Source organism: Stenella coeruleoalba (genome assembly GCF_951394435.1).
Source record: "Stenella coeruleoalba genome assembly, chromosome: 7".
Classification (NCBI taxonomy): Eukaryota; Metazoa; Chordata; class Mammalia; order Artiodactyla; family Delphinidae; genus Stenella; species Stenella coeruleoalba.
Genome location: NC_137153.1, coordinates 52,336,636 through 52,352,817, shown reverse-complemented (window position 1 = coordinate 52,352,817; position 16,182 = coordinate 52,336,636). Strand labels below are relative to the sequence as shown.

The following is a 16,182-nucleotide window of genomic DNA, read 5'->3' as shown; positions in this document are numbered from 1 at the left end:
GACTCTAAAACTTATTTACATCAGGTTTTAACAAAACAGATATCACCAAGGGTGTTATCAATTGCTACTGTCCAATGCTAATAAACATGAGTTTGAGTCCCATGTGAGCCATGGGGGTTTTAAGGCCCAGGTTTTAGAGTACATCCCAAGGTTTTAGACTGTATCTCTGAGCCTTTGAAATATATCCTAAGGGAACCTGGCAAGAGGAATGGGTAAACTGATATACACACATGCTCCTGTGAGAAAACAATTCCGAGTTGCAGGTTGTTGGAGTGTGGTGTTGGATAAATTATGTTATTGCCCTGTCAGGGATGGATGTGAAGGGCCAGGATCTTTCTATCTGCATCTTATCTGTTTTTTAAATGAGATTTTGACTTTTTTTTAAAAACCAACTAGCCAGGAATAAAGTTATCGCTGCACATATCAAAGTAGACAATAAAGGTTATTACTATTGTTTACTAGAATTTTAAGATCTTTTCCCCTCCCTCACCTACATTACTCACAAATTCTAAAGGCTGAAAATTGAACTTTAATTTGATTCATCATCTAATCCTGACTTTTATATGCAGGATTCATGTAAATGAATATTCTTCCTTTGTTAATGAGACCTAACCCATAATGGTCCCATTGCAACACTATTGTGCGGTGAAATGGAAACTTTTTGTGAGTCTAAGCTTTGCAGGAGAACCCCCTATGTGACAAGTACTGAGGACAAATATTCAAAGCAATCCCTTACCCTCAAGGAGTTCACAATGTCATGGGGGACTGAGATAAAGGAACACTTGTAAAGCATTTTGATCAATGGTATAAAAGAGGTTTGCCCAGAATTGTGTTTCCTCCTACACTTTTTCTCCCATCACCCACATATAGTTTGTCATGGACCCTGTTGTTTTTGCCAACTCAGCCTTCCTTACTCCTTCTCTTACAGGAACCCAACTTTCCCTGGTGAATCATGCCTCCCAATTATTACCTGTCATTTGAGGTATACAAGACTGTCATGCAAGGTGATTGGACTCTTTTAACCAAGGGGGCCAGTAGTAACACAAGGTAGGTTAACTGACACTGTCTCTTAGTATTTTGAATCTTAGAGAGTGTCTTAAGGAAAGAAAATGGTTGGAGGCTTCATTCCCATGGTCATGTCCTGAAGAGATTATCCAACCTGCCTCGATGACAGGTCATGGCTTCCCTGCCTTCTTTATCCTGCAAGAAGTTAGTTATCAAGTTTCTTTTGATTTTGTGAGCTACTTCATTCCATATCTTGCCAATAAACTCCTTTAAAATTGTGGTTTATGTTGTTTAAAACCAAAGAATTCCTGATATGGTATCATTTAATATGAACAGCTTTCTCTGGCCCTCGTTATTCTGCCCATACCTTTATCCTTTCCTCATATAAATTTCACTCTGTCATTCTCTACATTTTCCTCTAGGGCATAGTGATTGCCATTTGAGGGAGATTCTTGGCCCAGTTGAGGCAGACCTGGATTTTCCCTTATTACATTAATCACAGTGGGTAGGAATTTGAAGAGCTATCATTTATTAAGAATCTACTGTACATATGTTACCTCATTTAATTATTACAGCAAGCCTATGTAATAGGTACTATAGTTCCTTATATTGATAGTTAAAGAAGCAGAGTTCAGACAAGGTAAGGAACTGGTCCAAGGTTACACAGCAGGAATATATCAGAGCTCCAGTTTGAACCCACATCTACCTGACTTCAAAACTCAGTCTTTCCTTGAGGCTTCTCTGCTACCCTCCTCTAAGACCACAACTTTGATAACTTGCACACATTACTTTAGCTTTGTGAATCTTGGTTTCCTTATCTATAAAATAGGAATATGAATACTGTGTTCCATAGTTGTGATTACTAAATGGGATAATGCACAAAAAGCCTTTAGCTTTTATAAGTGGTCAAAAACTGTGAGTGCTTTGTAGTTCAATTTCCAATTTTGATAGGTAAATCTGGATCTCAGAGACTATGGGAATTCAAAATCTCAGTTGAATCTGTCATTTCCAATTATCCCTTAACGAACTTCTCACCAGGGTGTAGCTGTGGAAAAATTTTGAATTCTATTCTCTCCTTTCTTCTCTATCCTCACACCTTTCCAAACTCCTGGAAGAAATGCTAACAAACAATGTAATGCCTATACTATGACATCAATGGCAAGGACCGTTCATGAATTCAAGCTCTGAGAAGTGGGCTGTAGTCTTCTACACATTTGCCTCTAAGATTACATATTTGTGTTTCACATGTCATTTGTCAGTTTAATAAATATATTTTTTGATATAACACTTTAGAGTACATCTAAATTTGTATGTCTAAGGTTTTGTAATTTTAGAGGTAATTTTTAGTTTGACAGTTGAAAATAACAGCTCCTCTACCTCATAATGTTGCTGTGAGGATTAAATAAAATAATACATGACAATTGTTGTGCCTAGAACAGAGTAAGTAGTCAAGAACTGTTAGCTATGATTATTATGACACATTTACATTTCCAGTATTTTGAACATAACTGATGCCTAGCAAATGTTTACTGAATTGAACAGAGTCATTAGGCCACAAGGAGAACACACTTCATGGTAGAGTGAGTAGCTGAAAAGTATTTTAAGTTACACAATGTTTGAATGCAAACTGGGGGAAAAAATAAAATTCAAATTAAACTTTAAAAAATAATCTGATCAACTTTTCTAGTGTGCTTTTGGTTATGACCATGTTAGAAATTATTGACTCAAATGAAACTTTTGGTTTTAGCTTCAGGTTTAAGTTTTATTCATTTTCCTTATTACCAAGAAGCAATATCTGAACTTAGTGGGTAAGAGGAAAGTCATACTTTTGAAATGCACTAAATTCTAAAGGTGCTTCATTGTCCCCACAACTGTAAATGAAGCCCATATCCTTTCCTTCTGCCCAAGGTGATGGTAAAAACACCGCAGAAAATACATATTATCAGCATTTATTTTATAAGTCTTTGTCAAAGTGGCGTTATTGTGTGAATCACTTGTTTAGAGCTGGTAGATGAGATATCACAACTCTGTAGCCTTGGGAGCATTAGATACCTATTAGATCTCTATTGGGTTGTGGTTAGAGTGGCTGGGGGAGGGCCTGAAAGTAGGGAGGCTAGAAAGACTCAGGGTGGTGGTGGTGTAGGATTTATTGGAACAAGGTGAAGGCAGAGGGGAATAACTGAAAGCATGATAAATCAAGGTCTGTTGGGGGAAATTGAAAGTACAAACAGTAGGGAGGGAATTTATAAATGTCAAGGCCTATAGAGGTACAGGGAAGGATGGAGAAGTCTGGGTCATAGAGTCAAGACTTCAGAGCTGAGTAAGAATCACAAGGATGTGGAAAAATCAAACAAGCCTGATGGCCTCAAATCCCATTGTATTCGCAGATCATGCATGGCAAGTCCGCCACTAAAACAGACGAATTAACTTAAGACTGACTCCAGGACAGGGCAGACTAGAAACCGAAACAAAGCTTGCCATATGTAAGCAGAAATCTCATTATCACTTTGGAAGTGATGAGAGATTTTCCTGAGCAAGAGGTTTCATCTTTTATAATAATATATTTCTATGCTGCCTCCTGTCTCAAATCTATGGTGGAAGAAAAGACAAAAATTGAAATAACACAAGAGAAGTATCATCCCATTCCATCTGAATGGTTCTCTCAAACTTTGTCCCCAACTCTGGCAACAAGAAACATATTACAGGAAATAGCATGGTAGAAGCAGTTTTCGGATGGTACTTTTTTGCATACTGACATTGACTGTTGTATGAATGAATTTTTATTTCTATCTATAACTGATGGGAATATCGACTTCTTTCATAAAGAATGTAACTTTCAAAATAAATCTATAAAAATTTAATAAATACATATGTTTATATTACATAAAATATGCTTTTAATATCTAAATGTTATATACTTTGAAAATATATAATATAAAATATATACATACATTTATATATTTATATGTAAAAGTCTAAAAATATGATAAGCAGCAATAAGATTTATTGAGATTTAAAAAATTATTTTCACCATGGTTCTTGACCCACTTCTAGTACTCATGTAACAGAGTACTAATAACACACACTGTTACTAAAAAGGAAAATAATGTGTGAGAGCACCAAAGGAAGGGAGATAACTAAAAAGCTAGAGATATTTTACATTTTAAGAAGATAAACAGTACTGAGAAAAAACTCTGCTGCCTTAGAAGGTGTCATTCTGTATGATTTCTCTAGGACAGTGTTTTTCTCTCTGTAAAACATATTTATTAGTAGCTGCTAAAACCATTCTACTGACATTTTAAAAATTTTTTATTGTGGAAAATCTAAAGCATGCACAAAAGAAGAGAAAAAGTGTAATAAATTCTCATGAACCTATTATGCAGCTTCAAGAATTATCAATATTTTTCCAATCTTGTTTCATTTAGACCCTCACTTTTTTGGGGGGAGGGGTGAGAGTATTTAAGCAAATTCCAGACATTGTCTCATTTCATCCATAAATATTCATTATGCATTGCTAATTGAACGAGTATGTTTTATGTACCAACCATGTCATTATCCCAACTTACAAAATTAACAATAATTTTTAATATTCAATCCATATTCAAATTTACTTCTCTCATATATTTTTAAACAACGTATCTCACTTATTATAATTAAGCAAAAATGTGAGAAATTATTGGAAAATATAAAAGACTTTTGAAGAAACATGTATACTAATGATAATATTTTGATAATGATAATGATGATGGTGATGAGGACAGCCTTGTGATCTATTATAGTAAAAATAATTATTGTCTCTGGGATTGTTGCAAAATGTTTAATTTTAATTGCATATTGTTTTAGAAGGTCAATTTAAAAGTTCTGCTTTTTAATTTTTATAAAATTTATTTAATTCGATTTCCTAAAATAGGATTACTGTTTTAGGAAATAGTGTTCCTAAATAGTGTTCTAGAGTATGAATGTTTGTAAGGTTTTTAGAATCTGTTACCCAGTTATCCCCCAGAAATTGTTTTCCAATTCAATTTCCAGAAAATGAGTACTTATTTTAATTCAACTTCATTAGTATAAAAATTAACATGTAACTTTTAAAATAAAATGTCTGAAATATTGCATCTTTCCTTTAACTTTTTGTGAGAATGAATTATTTTTCAATGTTTTTTTGAAAATTCTTTTTCAAATGTTTCTATCTATAATTGTAATTCTTTGCCTATCATGATGTTGGACCAACTTTCTATTTCAGGGTTCATCTTATTGATTTGTAAAAACTTTGTCTATAGTAAAAATATAACCTTTGTGTGTACCTTATGTTAAATATTTTTCTGTTTTTTTCTTCTAATTTCATCTGTTTTTTCCAGCGAAGTTTTACACTTTTACAGTCAAGCTTATCCATACTTTTCATTGTTGTTTCTTTCAAAGATTTTACTTAGAAAGTCCTTCCCATTTTTAGATAATAAATATATACTTAAATTTGCTTTGTTTTGATTTACGATTTTTAAAAATGTTTAATTCCTTATTCCTTCTGAATTAATTTTAGGAGTATGGTGTAATGGGAGGCACTGACAGGACTTGTTTCATCTCTGTAGCATATAAAAAATAACTTTTCCTTTCCTTACTGATTTTCTGATAGTAACTTTATCACATACTAACTTTTATGTCCACTTTGGCACATAATGGTGCACTGATTTACAAGTGAATGGGCTGTCTAGTACTATCTTTCCCTAGCAAACTGTTAGAAGACCCTTTTGTAGTCTTATTTTTTATCCTTTACATTGTTTTGAACACGGTAGTCAAAAATTTGTTGTATGAAATAAACGATTAATGAGTCATTAATATACCTGGGAAAGTATTAACTCTAAGATAAATGAATGTTTGTTTTGACTGCTTTAAATATTTGACTTTTGGAAAAAAGAGCACTGGGCCTGACAGGTTCTTTAACTGATCCCTCCAGTTGAAGATTCTTTCGTGTAACTTAACTAATGCAGACACAGTCACTTCCCAAGTTAGAACATCCCATCAGCTCATGGTCCCTAGGATTAGGATTAACATTCGGATACAAGGCATTTGAAATCATTCTTCCGGAACAACTGTGAGGCAGTTGAGCTGTTATTTCTCAAACTCTAATAATGTACAGACACTTCTTACAAAACACCTTTGAAGACTGTACTGCGTCTTGTCAATCCAGCAGGATTTCCATATACACCAGCCAGTTCTGGGACATCTCAGCAACATTCTCCCAAGCATTTACTTCTGAGGACACACACACACACACACACACACACACCCCTACACCTCCTAACTCCACTATAAACTCCATCCCCTCAGGGACCAGTTCTTCCATTGTTTTTGCAACCTCCTGCAGTATTGCATTCACTCTACAGATGCTTGCTCCACGAATGAGCCCTCACCTTGCTGCGCTCCTCCCATCCGAGCCACGGAGCGGATCTCGGGCCTAGAGGCCACCTCCGCATCTCCTGGAGGCTGCGGAGTCCCGCGGCGTCTCCGGTCTCTGCCGCTCGGTGGCTGCGTGTCTACGCCAGGCTCGGACCAGGGTTCGCCGCCCTCGGTCAGTGGCTGAACGCCCCGCCAAGGGCTGGGCCCCGGGCGCGGGGCGCGGGGATGGACCCCTTCCCCAACTTCCTCCCCTTTCTCGTCCTTCCCTGGCCTCGCTTTGCAGCATAGTAATAATGGATTGAGAAAGTCTTTTTATTTCGTTACTTCATTAAGTAAACGTCTTTGCTTCTTACTGAGCGACCCTAGTGTCTGGCCTTCAGTTCCCTTTAAGTAAAACAAGGGGACCGAAATAGATGGGGGTTTTCAAACTGTGATTGAGTTCCTAGGAATGAAAAGGTGTCTCAGGGGCCGCTGTTTAAAAACAATCTAAACAAACAAAGCAAAATATAACAACAGAACACTTCTCTCCTCCACTCTCCCCTCAAAAAACTAACCTCAAAAAACCCAACAACAAAAAACCCCTTGTAAAATCTCTGAGGCAGATAACCCTCCACTGTTCTTTCAACGCTAACATGCGATGCTTTGAATTTTTTTCATTTTCTTTACAACACATAATTTTTTCATCTGTAATGATTTTCATCAATTGGGAATTTTACTTCAACAATTTCTTTACATACATTTCAAAACTTGTGTGCATTATTTCCATTAGCTGATTAAAGCAGCTTATGTAAAAAATCATCACCACACAAATTCCATTTCAGAGAAAATTCTAGAATCTAGACCAAAGATTAGGGTTTTAGGCCTAGGTGTGCCACTGTTTTGTCTTGAGCAATTCATCTGAGCAACCTCACTTTTGATCTCTGAAGAATGAACTAGGACCTGAATGATATCCATGTCTCTTTCCTGTTTTGAGTTCTCAGGACACCCATGCTTGTTGAACTGTTGGCAAGCTGATTATAGTCAGACCCTAGGCTGCATATAGGTTTAAATGCCTAGGGTGGTGCCTTGGCTCCCAAATGGAGGGTTTTGTTTTTCCCTCTTGTGGCTTTGGCCACTCCTTTCTTCATTGACCTTATCAATAGGAAGCAGGTTGAGTCATTTGCTGATGGGTTAGTGGGGGTTCACAGGGTTCCTTGCTGATACCATCTGAACCTAGGTCCCAGGAAGGAACCCATGGCCACACCTCATTACAAGAAGATCAGGCTAAGACCATATTCTTGTTTCCTTTATAAGAAGCCACTCATCAAAACGTACTGGTCTACTAAGGCTGCTAACTATTTTTGACAAAGAAAACTGTGAGTCTGGTGCCAAAAAACTTAAGTGAGATAGGATGCAAAACAGGAGGTTGCCTGGGGTGAACACAGGGTGTACAACTGAAACCTCCTTATAGGGTCAACTTTCTTGGATTAAAAAAAGTGTACACTTAGTTTTCTCAAGGAGGTCAGGAAAAGCATTAATGACAAACCTCTGATTTAACCGACAGATCTGAGATCTTCCTGAATAACTTCTACCTAATCTAGGAAAAGTCTGTCGAGGCAAAAGATAGATGTGTTTTCCACATTAAGACTACTCAATTTACAAGTTAATTTCCTAGATAGTTTCTTGGTGACATAGATATAGACAGGGTAGTATTTCTCTGACCATATTGAAATTGCTGTTATCCCCAAACCCAGTGAATTCATATCAAAAGCTCATTTCTTTTTTGAATTATGAAATAGGGTTCTTTAAATATTTTAAGTTATTTGCCAAAGTGCTCTAGGAATTTTATTTGATTTAAAAATATTAAAGGTTGAGGGTCCTTATATACCTTTCAAAAGAATGTAGCATTTGGAGATTTTTAATCATTAATAATAACTGTTCATTTTTTAAAAGTTAATTAAAAAGTTTTAGTTTGAGCAAGCTGAGTATAGTCTGGTGTCAAGGAAACTAGAATTCCTGGTTTTCTTTAGTGGGGAATGGTGTTAGAGACTAACATCTGGGCCCTGGAGGTGTTCGTTGCTACTGTGATAACTTTGCCTTTAAGCCTTTCTGTGAACATGACTAAGACATATATGCAAATATATAGACATATATGCCCATGCTATATGTATATGTATATACACATACATAAGTATGTATACAGACACATATACATGCATATACAAGTATATATATTAGAAATCTTAAGTCCATGCTGATACTACCAATTCAGATCCATTCTCACAGGGTTTTGCCTTCTCTATTCTATGTTAGTTTGTCCCTTTTTCAACAGTGAGAAAACCATGGCTCCCAACAACCTTGATACATTTCTTTACTTGCTATAAGTCCTATAACATATATAAAATAATTTCAGAATTTCTTTGCCCATACCATTAAAAACAAACCTATTAAAAAGAGTTCACTTTGCTGTACACCTGAAACTAACACAACATTGTAAATCAACTAAACTCCAAAAAGTTTTTTAAAAAAAGAGTTCAAAAATGTGTTTACTTTTCTCCATCCTTTGCTTTATGCCTTGTCTAAGACTGAGGGTCAAACACTGTGATCATAACTTACTTGGAGTAGTTCTCTCCTTGCCATCCCATCCCTATAATGTTGTTTTTCTTTTGAAATAAGATTGAGTTCATTTGTTCCAGTTTACTTTCAGTTTTAGTTTTTTTCTCCTTATTCTTTTAAAAATATGTATGTTCATTCTTTGAGTATGTAGAACATTAACATAATTTCAAGTCAAAACTAAAAAAATAGAAATTCACAGGGAAATGTCACTGCCTTACATGTCCCTTCCATTCTGTTCCGCTCACCCCTTGTAGGTAACCAACTTCATTATTTTCAGGTTTCTCCTTTCTTGTTTCTTTTTGTAAAGATACGCAGGTATATGTACAATTTCTTACTTCCTTGTCTTTCGTTACACAAAAAGTAGCATACTATATATGCTCTTACGCATTGTACTGTTAGTCACTTCACAATATCTTCAGGAAATTGCTTCACATGAGTTCATAGAGATCTTTCTTATTCTCTTTTATGGCTTCATGGAATTTAGAGAGCAGCAATGAGACAGAGATTTAGAGAGAGAGAGAGAGAGAGGGAGGGAGAGAGAGAAGGAGGGAGAGAGAGAGGGCTACTGCTGTATGATGTGGGGATCTGGGGGAGAGAGATGTGTAAAAAACATTTTTGGAAGTTTTTCTCTGGGTTGTGAGGCATCACTGTATTTCTCTATCCCCTAAGAAAACTTTCAGAAAAGGCCACTTTTCTGTTGTACTGGATATGTCATTTTGCCGAAATAGGTTTGAAAGTGTAACAAGAGGGTTGATTTTATTTGAGTTTTAGGAGAGGACCAATGATATTATACAGGGGGTCACTTAAAAGTCCTGTTTCAACTGTGGCTAATGGTATAGATCCTTCTAGATCTGGTTGGGCTATATTCAAATCCCTGTCCTCTGGGAATTTGAAGGCTCATCCTAGGCAGGATTAGCTGTGTGAGCAGAGTTACAGAGTCAGAATGACATGACATAAAAATTTCAGTGACAGCCTGGGATCCAGAGGGTTAGATGCTGACGTCAGAGCTGGGTTGTTGTGCCAGAATCTGAGAACTGGAGATGAAAGGAGGCCCAAACATTTCAAGAGTAAACAGGGAGGGACTCAGGATGATCTTCCAGCTAGAACAAGTGCTGCTGTTCATAGCTTCTTTTGAAGTTCTGGTTGGGGCGTGGTGGGTCACTTGAGTTTAATGAACCTGAGACACAGAGAGAACTCCAAGGACTAAGATAGAATGCCACAGAAAAGGTCCAGAGAGGGAGTTGCAGTGGGTAAAATATCAGTGTGAAGAGGAAATATTTGAATTTTATTTCTGTATTTTATGAAGGATCTAAGATGGAATGAGATAAAGTAGCCTTGTCAAATTATAGAATACCCAAACTCAGACTCCTGTGTAGAAACATCTGAAAATTAAATTATATTTTAAATGTTAGGTAGTAAATACAAATAATTCATTCCTCAAGAGGTTGAAAATATATATGCTTAATTTCCAGTATAAATTCTTAGTTGAGTGATTTGAAAATAACTAAGAGAAAGTAGAGACATTCAAATATTCTTTTTTCTTTTTCAGTAAGATAGGAGGTAAAAGCATATAGCTTGATAAATTGGAAAACAAATCTTTCACTTCTTCTTTCTTCACTCCTTTCCTCTTTCACTATTAAAATTGTGACAAACATTTACATTAAAACTTGAAAGCCAGGGGACTTCCCTGGTGGCACAGTGGTTGAGAATCTGCCTGCCAATGCAAAGGACACGGGTTCGAGCCCTGGTCCGGGAAGATCCCACATGCCGCAGAGCAGCTAAGCCCGAGAGCCACAGCTACTGAAGCCTGCGCACCTAGAGCCCATGCCCCGCAACAAAAGAAGCCACCTCAACGAGAAGCCCATGCACCGCAAGGAAGAGTAGCCACTGCTCAACGCAACTAGAGAAAGCCTGCATGCAGCAACAAGGACCCAATGCAGCCAAAAATAATAAATAAATTAATTAAAAGAAAAAAACTTGAAAGCCAAAACAAAAATATACTTAGTAAAATTTGTCAAAGGGCTATATTTAAGGGCCAATTTTAGAGTTAAAAAATACAAAGGGAGCTCATTTTAATTTAAATTTGCAGATGGTCATAACATTTTTTCCCTGAGTTTGTTTTTGCCGTATTTTTCTAACCTTGCTTGTGCCACTGGCACCTTTGGCTGTCAGATGAAGCCTAGGGACTTCTCTAAATAATGAATTTTTTAAACAGATAGGATAAAACACAAACGACTACAAAAAGAAGCCAATTATATTAAAATATAGTTATCAAAAATATAAACCTTGTGATATAGTAATATATACACCCTTTAAAATTAATGCATTAAGTAACAGGGAAGTATATAGGTCTATCACAATGAGAAATATGATTCTGATGAGATGACTATAAACAATACTTTGTGATATCTGCAATAATTATTGTGTAACATAAACATATCTGAGATTTATATTGGTAAAAAGTCAAAATTATTATTATCACTACCATGGTTTGTTGTTTACACTCAAAATTGAAAGCAATGCTAGATCCCAGTTAATGAAAATAAATATGTAAATTTTTCCTATTCAAGTTCATAGACTCCCTGAATTCTATGACTTATGGACCCCTCTTAAGAACCCCTGCTCTAAGGAATCATTATATTTTATAACTCAATGGTAAAAGTATGGAGCACAGTTCCATGTTCACTTCAGCACTATTCAGAATAGCCAAGATATGGAAACAACCAACGTTGTCTATCAATAGATAAATCAATAAAGAAAATATGGTAAATACATACAATAGATATTATTCAGTCTTTAAAAAGGAGAAACCTTGCCATCTGTGACAACATGGATGAATCTGGAGGACATTATGCTGACTGAAGTCAGCTAGTCACAGAGGGACAAATATTACATGATTCCACTTATATGAGGAATCTAATAGTCAAACTCATAGAAGCAGAAAATACAATAGTGGTTTCCAGGGACTGGGGGTGGGGAAAATTGGCAGTTACTGTTCAAAGTGTAGCAAGTTTCAGTTATGAAAGACGTATAAGTTCTAAAGATCTGTGGTACAACAAAGCACCTATAGTTAACAACACAGTAGTATTGTGCCCTTCAAAATTTGTTAAGAGGGTAGATCTCATATTAAGAGTTCTCACCACAGAAGAAAAAAGAAGAGTATAAAAGCACAGAAGAAAATTTTAGGAGGTGTTGGATATGTCTATTCCCTTGATTGTGGTGATGATGTCATGGGTGTTGCATATCTCCAAACTCATCAAATTGTATAACATTAAACATGTGCAGTTCTTTGTATATCAATTACACCTTACTAAAGCTGTTAAAAAATCACAATTAAAAAAAGCATGGATCAATGATACAAGCCTACAGAAATAAACATGCCCCCATGTGTTGCCTGGCCACTTCCCCCAGTGCATTTCTAATTTCAATGATTAGATTTTTCATTTCCAGGAATTTTATTTTTTAAAAATCTGCCTGGTAATTTAAGTCTCATTTCCTTTTATATATTTTTGTATTTTATTTCTTTAAAATGTTTATCACACATTGAGTATTTTGACTACTTGTTAAAATTTATTATTTCTACTGACCTTCATTTATAGTGTCTGGTTTTATTGTGTGTAAACACCATGTGCCTTGACATCTTATTTGTGGGAATTCTTTGAGGACTGAGTTTAATGTGCTTTCCTCTAGAAAGAATTTATATTTACTTCTGTCAGGTGTGGGTAGAGGGGGAGGACTGAGGAGAGGTAGCACCAACCCAGGAATCTTGTAAATTAAATCATCAGCTTTATTTTTGTTTTTAAGGTCCAAATGGTATTGTGACCAGAAGGTCCTAAATCTTTGTGAGCGCAGGATTATGGCTAGTAACTTTCTGGGTAGGTATACATTTTTTCACCCAGAATTAAGGGTAAGAAAGGAAATATCTAATGCCCCTTTGAAGGTGTGTTCTTCTGAGAATCCTGGATTTAGGTTTTTTTCCCCACCTTACTGGTTCTCTGATTGGGGGTCCACTGTGGGTTGGCAGATGCCCACAAGACAAATGCTGTCTCAAGCACCTGCTTCCCTCTCTGCATATGTGTTTTATCATTGTTTCTGGCCTCTGAGGATTTCCCTGACTTTTCCCCATACTAGCAATGCATTAGTTTTTTTAAAAATTACTTTATAAGGCTGTGTGCACACGTGTGTGTGCGTGTGTGTATGTGTGTGTGAGATATTCTCTACTGAGAGGATTTCTTTGGACACCTAGAACACTGTATTGTCAGATCCAGTTCTGACTGGCTTTTTATCTCGTTTAATCTTTACAATAATACTATGAGATAGCTCTTATGTTCCCCTTCGTTATAAATGTAGAAAAGAGAATCAGCGAGAGAGGCTAAACTGCTACATTAATACAGCAAGTCAGTGGCAGAACTGAGATTTAAAACTGTATCTGCCAGGCCACCAAGTTCATGTTCTTTCCTTTTTGCTGCCCTGGATTTTATCCTGTGCCTTGACGTAGCATTATATTATGTGCATTATACTAGAATGTTAGGTCCAGTATGGAAGAGATGTTTAGCTGTTTTGCCCTTTCATGTACACCCAGTATCTGAAGCAGAGCCAGCACATAGAAGAAGGTCAATAAATATTCATCAGAAGAACAAATAGATGAATTTTTATGTTACCATATAAAATTCATAATGATAATTTTTGAGGCTGTGTAATGTACTAATGAGTTGACTGATTGGGGCAGTGTATTTTAAAATTTATACTAAGATATCGTACTATCTGTCTTCAAAGTGCAAAAATTCTCAGAAACTGGCCAATTATTTTCTTTTCTTGTACTATCTCTGTCCCATATTGGCCAAATCCTTTTCAGTGTTTTTGTTTTGTTTTCTTTCTTTTTCTCAGCAAGTCACATCACGACATCCCTGCATTGTGACTCTCCACATTGGGCTGGTGGGCTCCCTGCTTCTGGTTTTGAGGGCTTTGGAGGTGGTTTCCCTTTCATCTCCTGCACTATTCTTTGTAGAGATTAGTCACAACAGCAATGTGATCTCAGGCATTCCTTCTGCTGTGCAGCTGACCATGAAGCAAAGTAAAAGGGCAAACTATTTATAAGTCAAGCAGTTACAGGTGCAGAGGACAGATAAGAGTTTAGCTTTGTCCAGGTTGGACACAGAATTGAGCTTCGTAGGCTGGTTTTTAGATTTAAGATGTTAATACACACAGAAATGATGCCAAAGTGCTTATATTTATGGAATGAACGTTGATTAGTCACAGGTTTTATCTTTTTTTTTTTGCTTCCTTTTTCAGTTCCTTTCTTGCTCTCTTGCAACCCTGTATTAATTCACTTTTATTTCTGTAACAAAAAAAACCCAAAATATGTATTTATGTTCCTAGCACTTTGCAGGCACAGAGTGTACACAAACTAATAAGACAGGGAATCCACATGGAAGATGGGAGGACATACTGTTCGAAATATCAAGAATCAAGAGCTGGTTCTATGCTATTTTTGTCCAATACATATTTCATGACAGGTTTGACTCTTTCTTTGATGTCTGTGAACCACCTATTACTTCAGGAGAATTTTGTTACTGATTAAGATTTTTTGCCTTGGAGCCTTAAGCTGCTATGACAGATGCGTTGAATTTTTTATAAAGCTTGAATAAGTAAGACACAGTACCTGTATTGAAGCTGCATGCAGTGCATTTGAGAAAATTGTTTTTTCTGTAAGGAAACAACCCCCTATCACCCTGACTCTAGGCAATGAGTCTTCAGATGCGTTTAGGAAATGTGGTAATGGTTGCTGCCTGTTATCTCTAAGTGTGACTAAATTGAGTTGAATAAATATTTATTGAGAGACCAAAAAGAAGAGCCTCCCAGTGTCTGCATTAGGTTTGATACAAAGGCTGACTGTAATGGGGGAGGAGAGCCATCAGAAGAGACAGGAGTAAATTCATGGTGGCAAGAGAATTCAGGAATCTGTGGTAGCTATGATCATACACATATTTCAGGGTATAGTGGAGAAGCAAGTTGGTGCACCATTTCTGAAAGGGCTTGGAATACTTGGCTGCAAGTGGCGAGTTACATATGACCAACACTATTAGGCCTTGGCATTTCATCCAATAATGAGTCAGTGTCAGGTGAGGTTCTGACGCAGCAGGAGTGCTGTGCCAGCAAACATGTGCAACCCTGAAGAATAGTCTCCATCTGATCTTTGGCTATGACGTGATCAGAGAAAGTAGTCTGAATTGTGGGGCTCCTTAAAGTTTCTAAGCAGAGTTCTGTTCAGCAAGTTTTCTCCTGAAAGGTGTGAGTAGCTGTGAGGGGCCACACCGGTCCAAACCCCCATCCAATTCCCAAATCACAAAACATTCCCATTCATTTCTTATGGTGCTTCAAGAGACACATGGAGTACCAAGGCCATGTGGATATTTCTTCTCTCAATTTTGGAAATGATGTCTATTGAGTGTAGGAAGTATGATTTCTAAGGTCCTTTGACCACTTGGTTTCAATTAGGGGTTGAAATCACTTGCAGAACTTCCAGACAGTGCAAAGGTACTCTATTACTTGAAAAACAAATGATGAGTTGGGGAGACGTTCTTTATCTATACCACTGTCATCGTTTTAACCTTTATATTAAGGAGCTAGCAATTATAGACATTTGACTCTTGGAGGCTATCAATGGCTGGGCCTAGATCTGTGATTTTCAAATTAGGTACTAATTGGGTGGGAGTAGGGATACAGTGGTGTCATTTAGGGACTGGACACAATAAATCCTAAAATCCTTAATTTGTATCTTATTTATTATTTAAACAAATATGTATTAAGCACCTACTGTGTGGGATGGGGATGTTGCTAATTTGCATCAAGAGAATCTATAATATTTATAATAAGGTAGTCTCTGTTTATTACCGCCATTTTATAGATGGCAACTCAGAGGTTGAGAAACTTACTGTAGCTGGTCAGGTGGCAGAGCCTGGACTGGAAAGGGGAGTCTGGTGCTCTTCCCATTGCACAAAACTTCTTCCGCAAATGCCAAGGGCAGCTGGATGTTGGCATTCTTTTCAAACTCCAGTTAAAGTGACTCCAGCAATTGGGGTTGTTGTTTGAAATAGTTTTGTTTGTTTTGTATCCTTCCTCTATAGGAAAAGGGAAATATGACTCATCAGCGTGGTTGAAGAAGACAGGTAGCTTGACCTGAAAAGACAT

At 36.7% G+C, this 16,182-nt stretch overlaps 1 protein-coding gene across 1 annotated transcript in view; it reads right to left on the bottom strand.

The window, feature by feature from the left end:
* The window catches only part of LOC307188888 (uncharacterized protein), a gene marked incomplete at its 5' end in the record, with an annotated part of 54,651 nt that overhangs the window by 33,483 nt on the left and 4,986 nt on the right, over window positions 1-16,182 (bottom strand). The window contains one exon of the mRNA XM_079926559.1: window positions 15,927-16,112. Coding sequence (XP_079782685.1) covers window positions 15,927-16,112 — 186 coding nt within the window. The remainder of the gene's footprint in view (window positions 1-15,926; window positions 16,113-16,182) is intronic.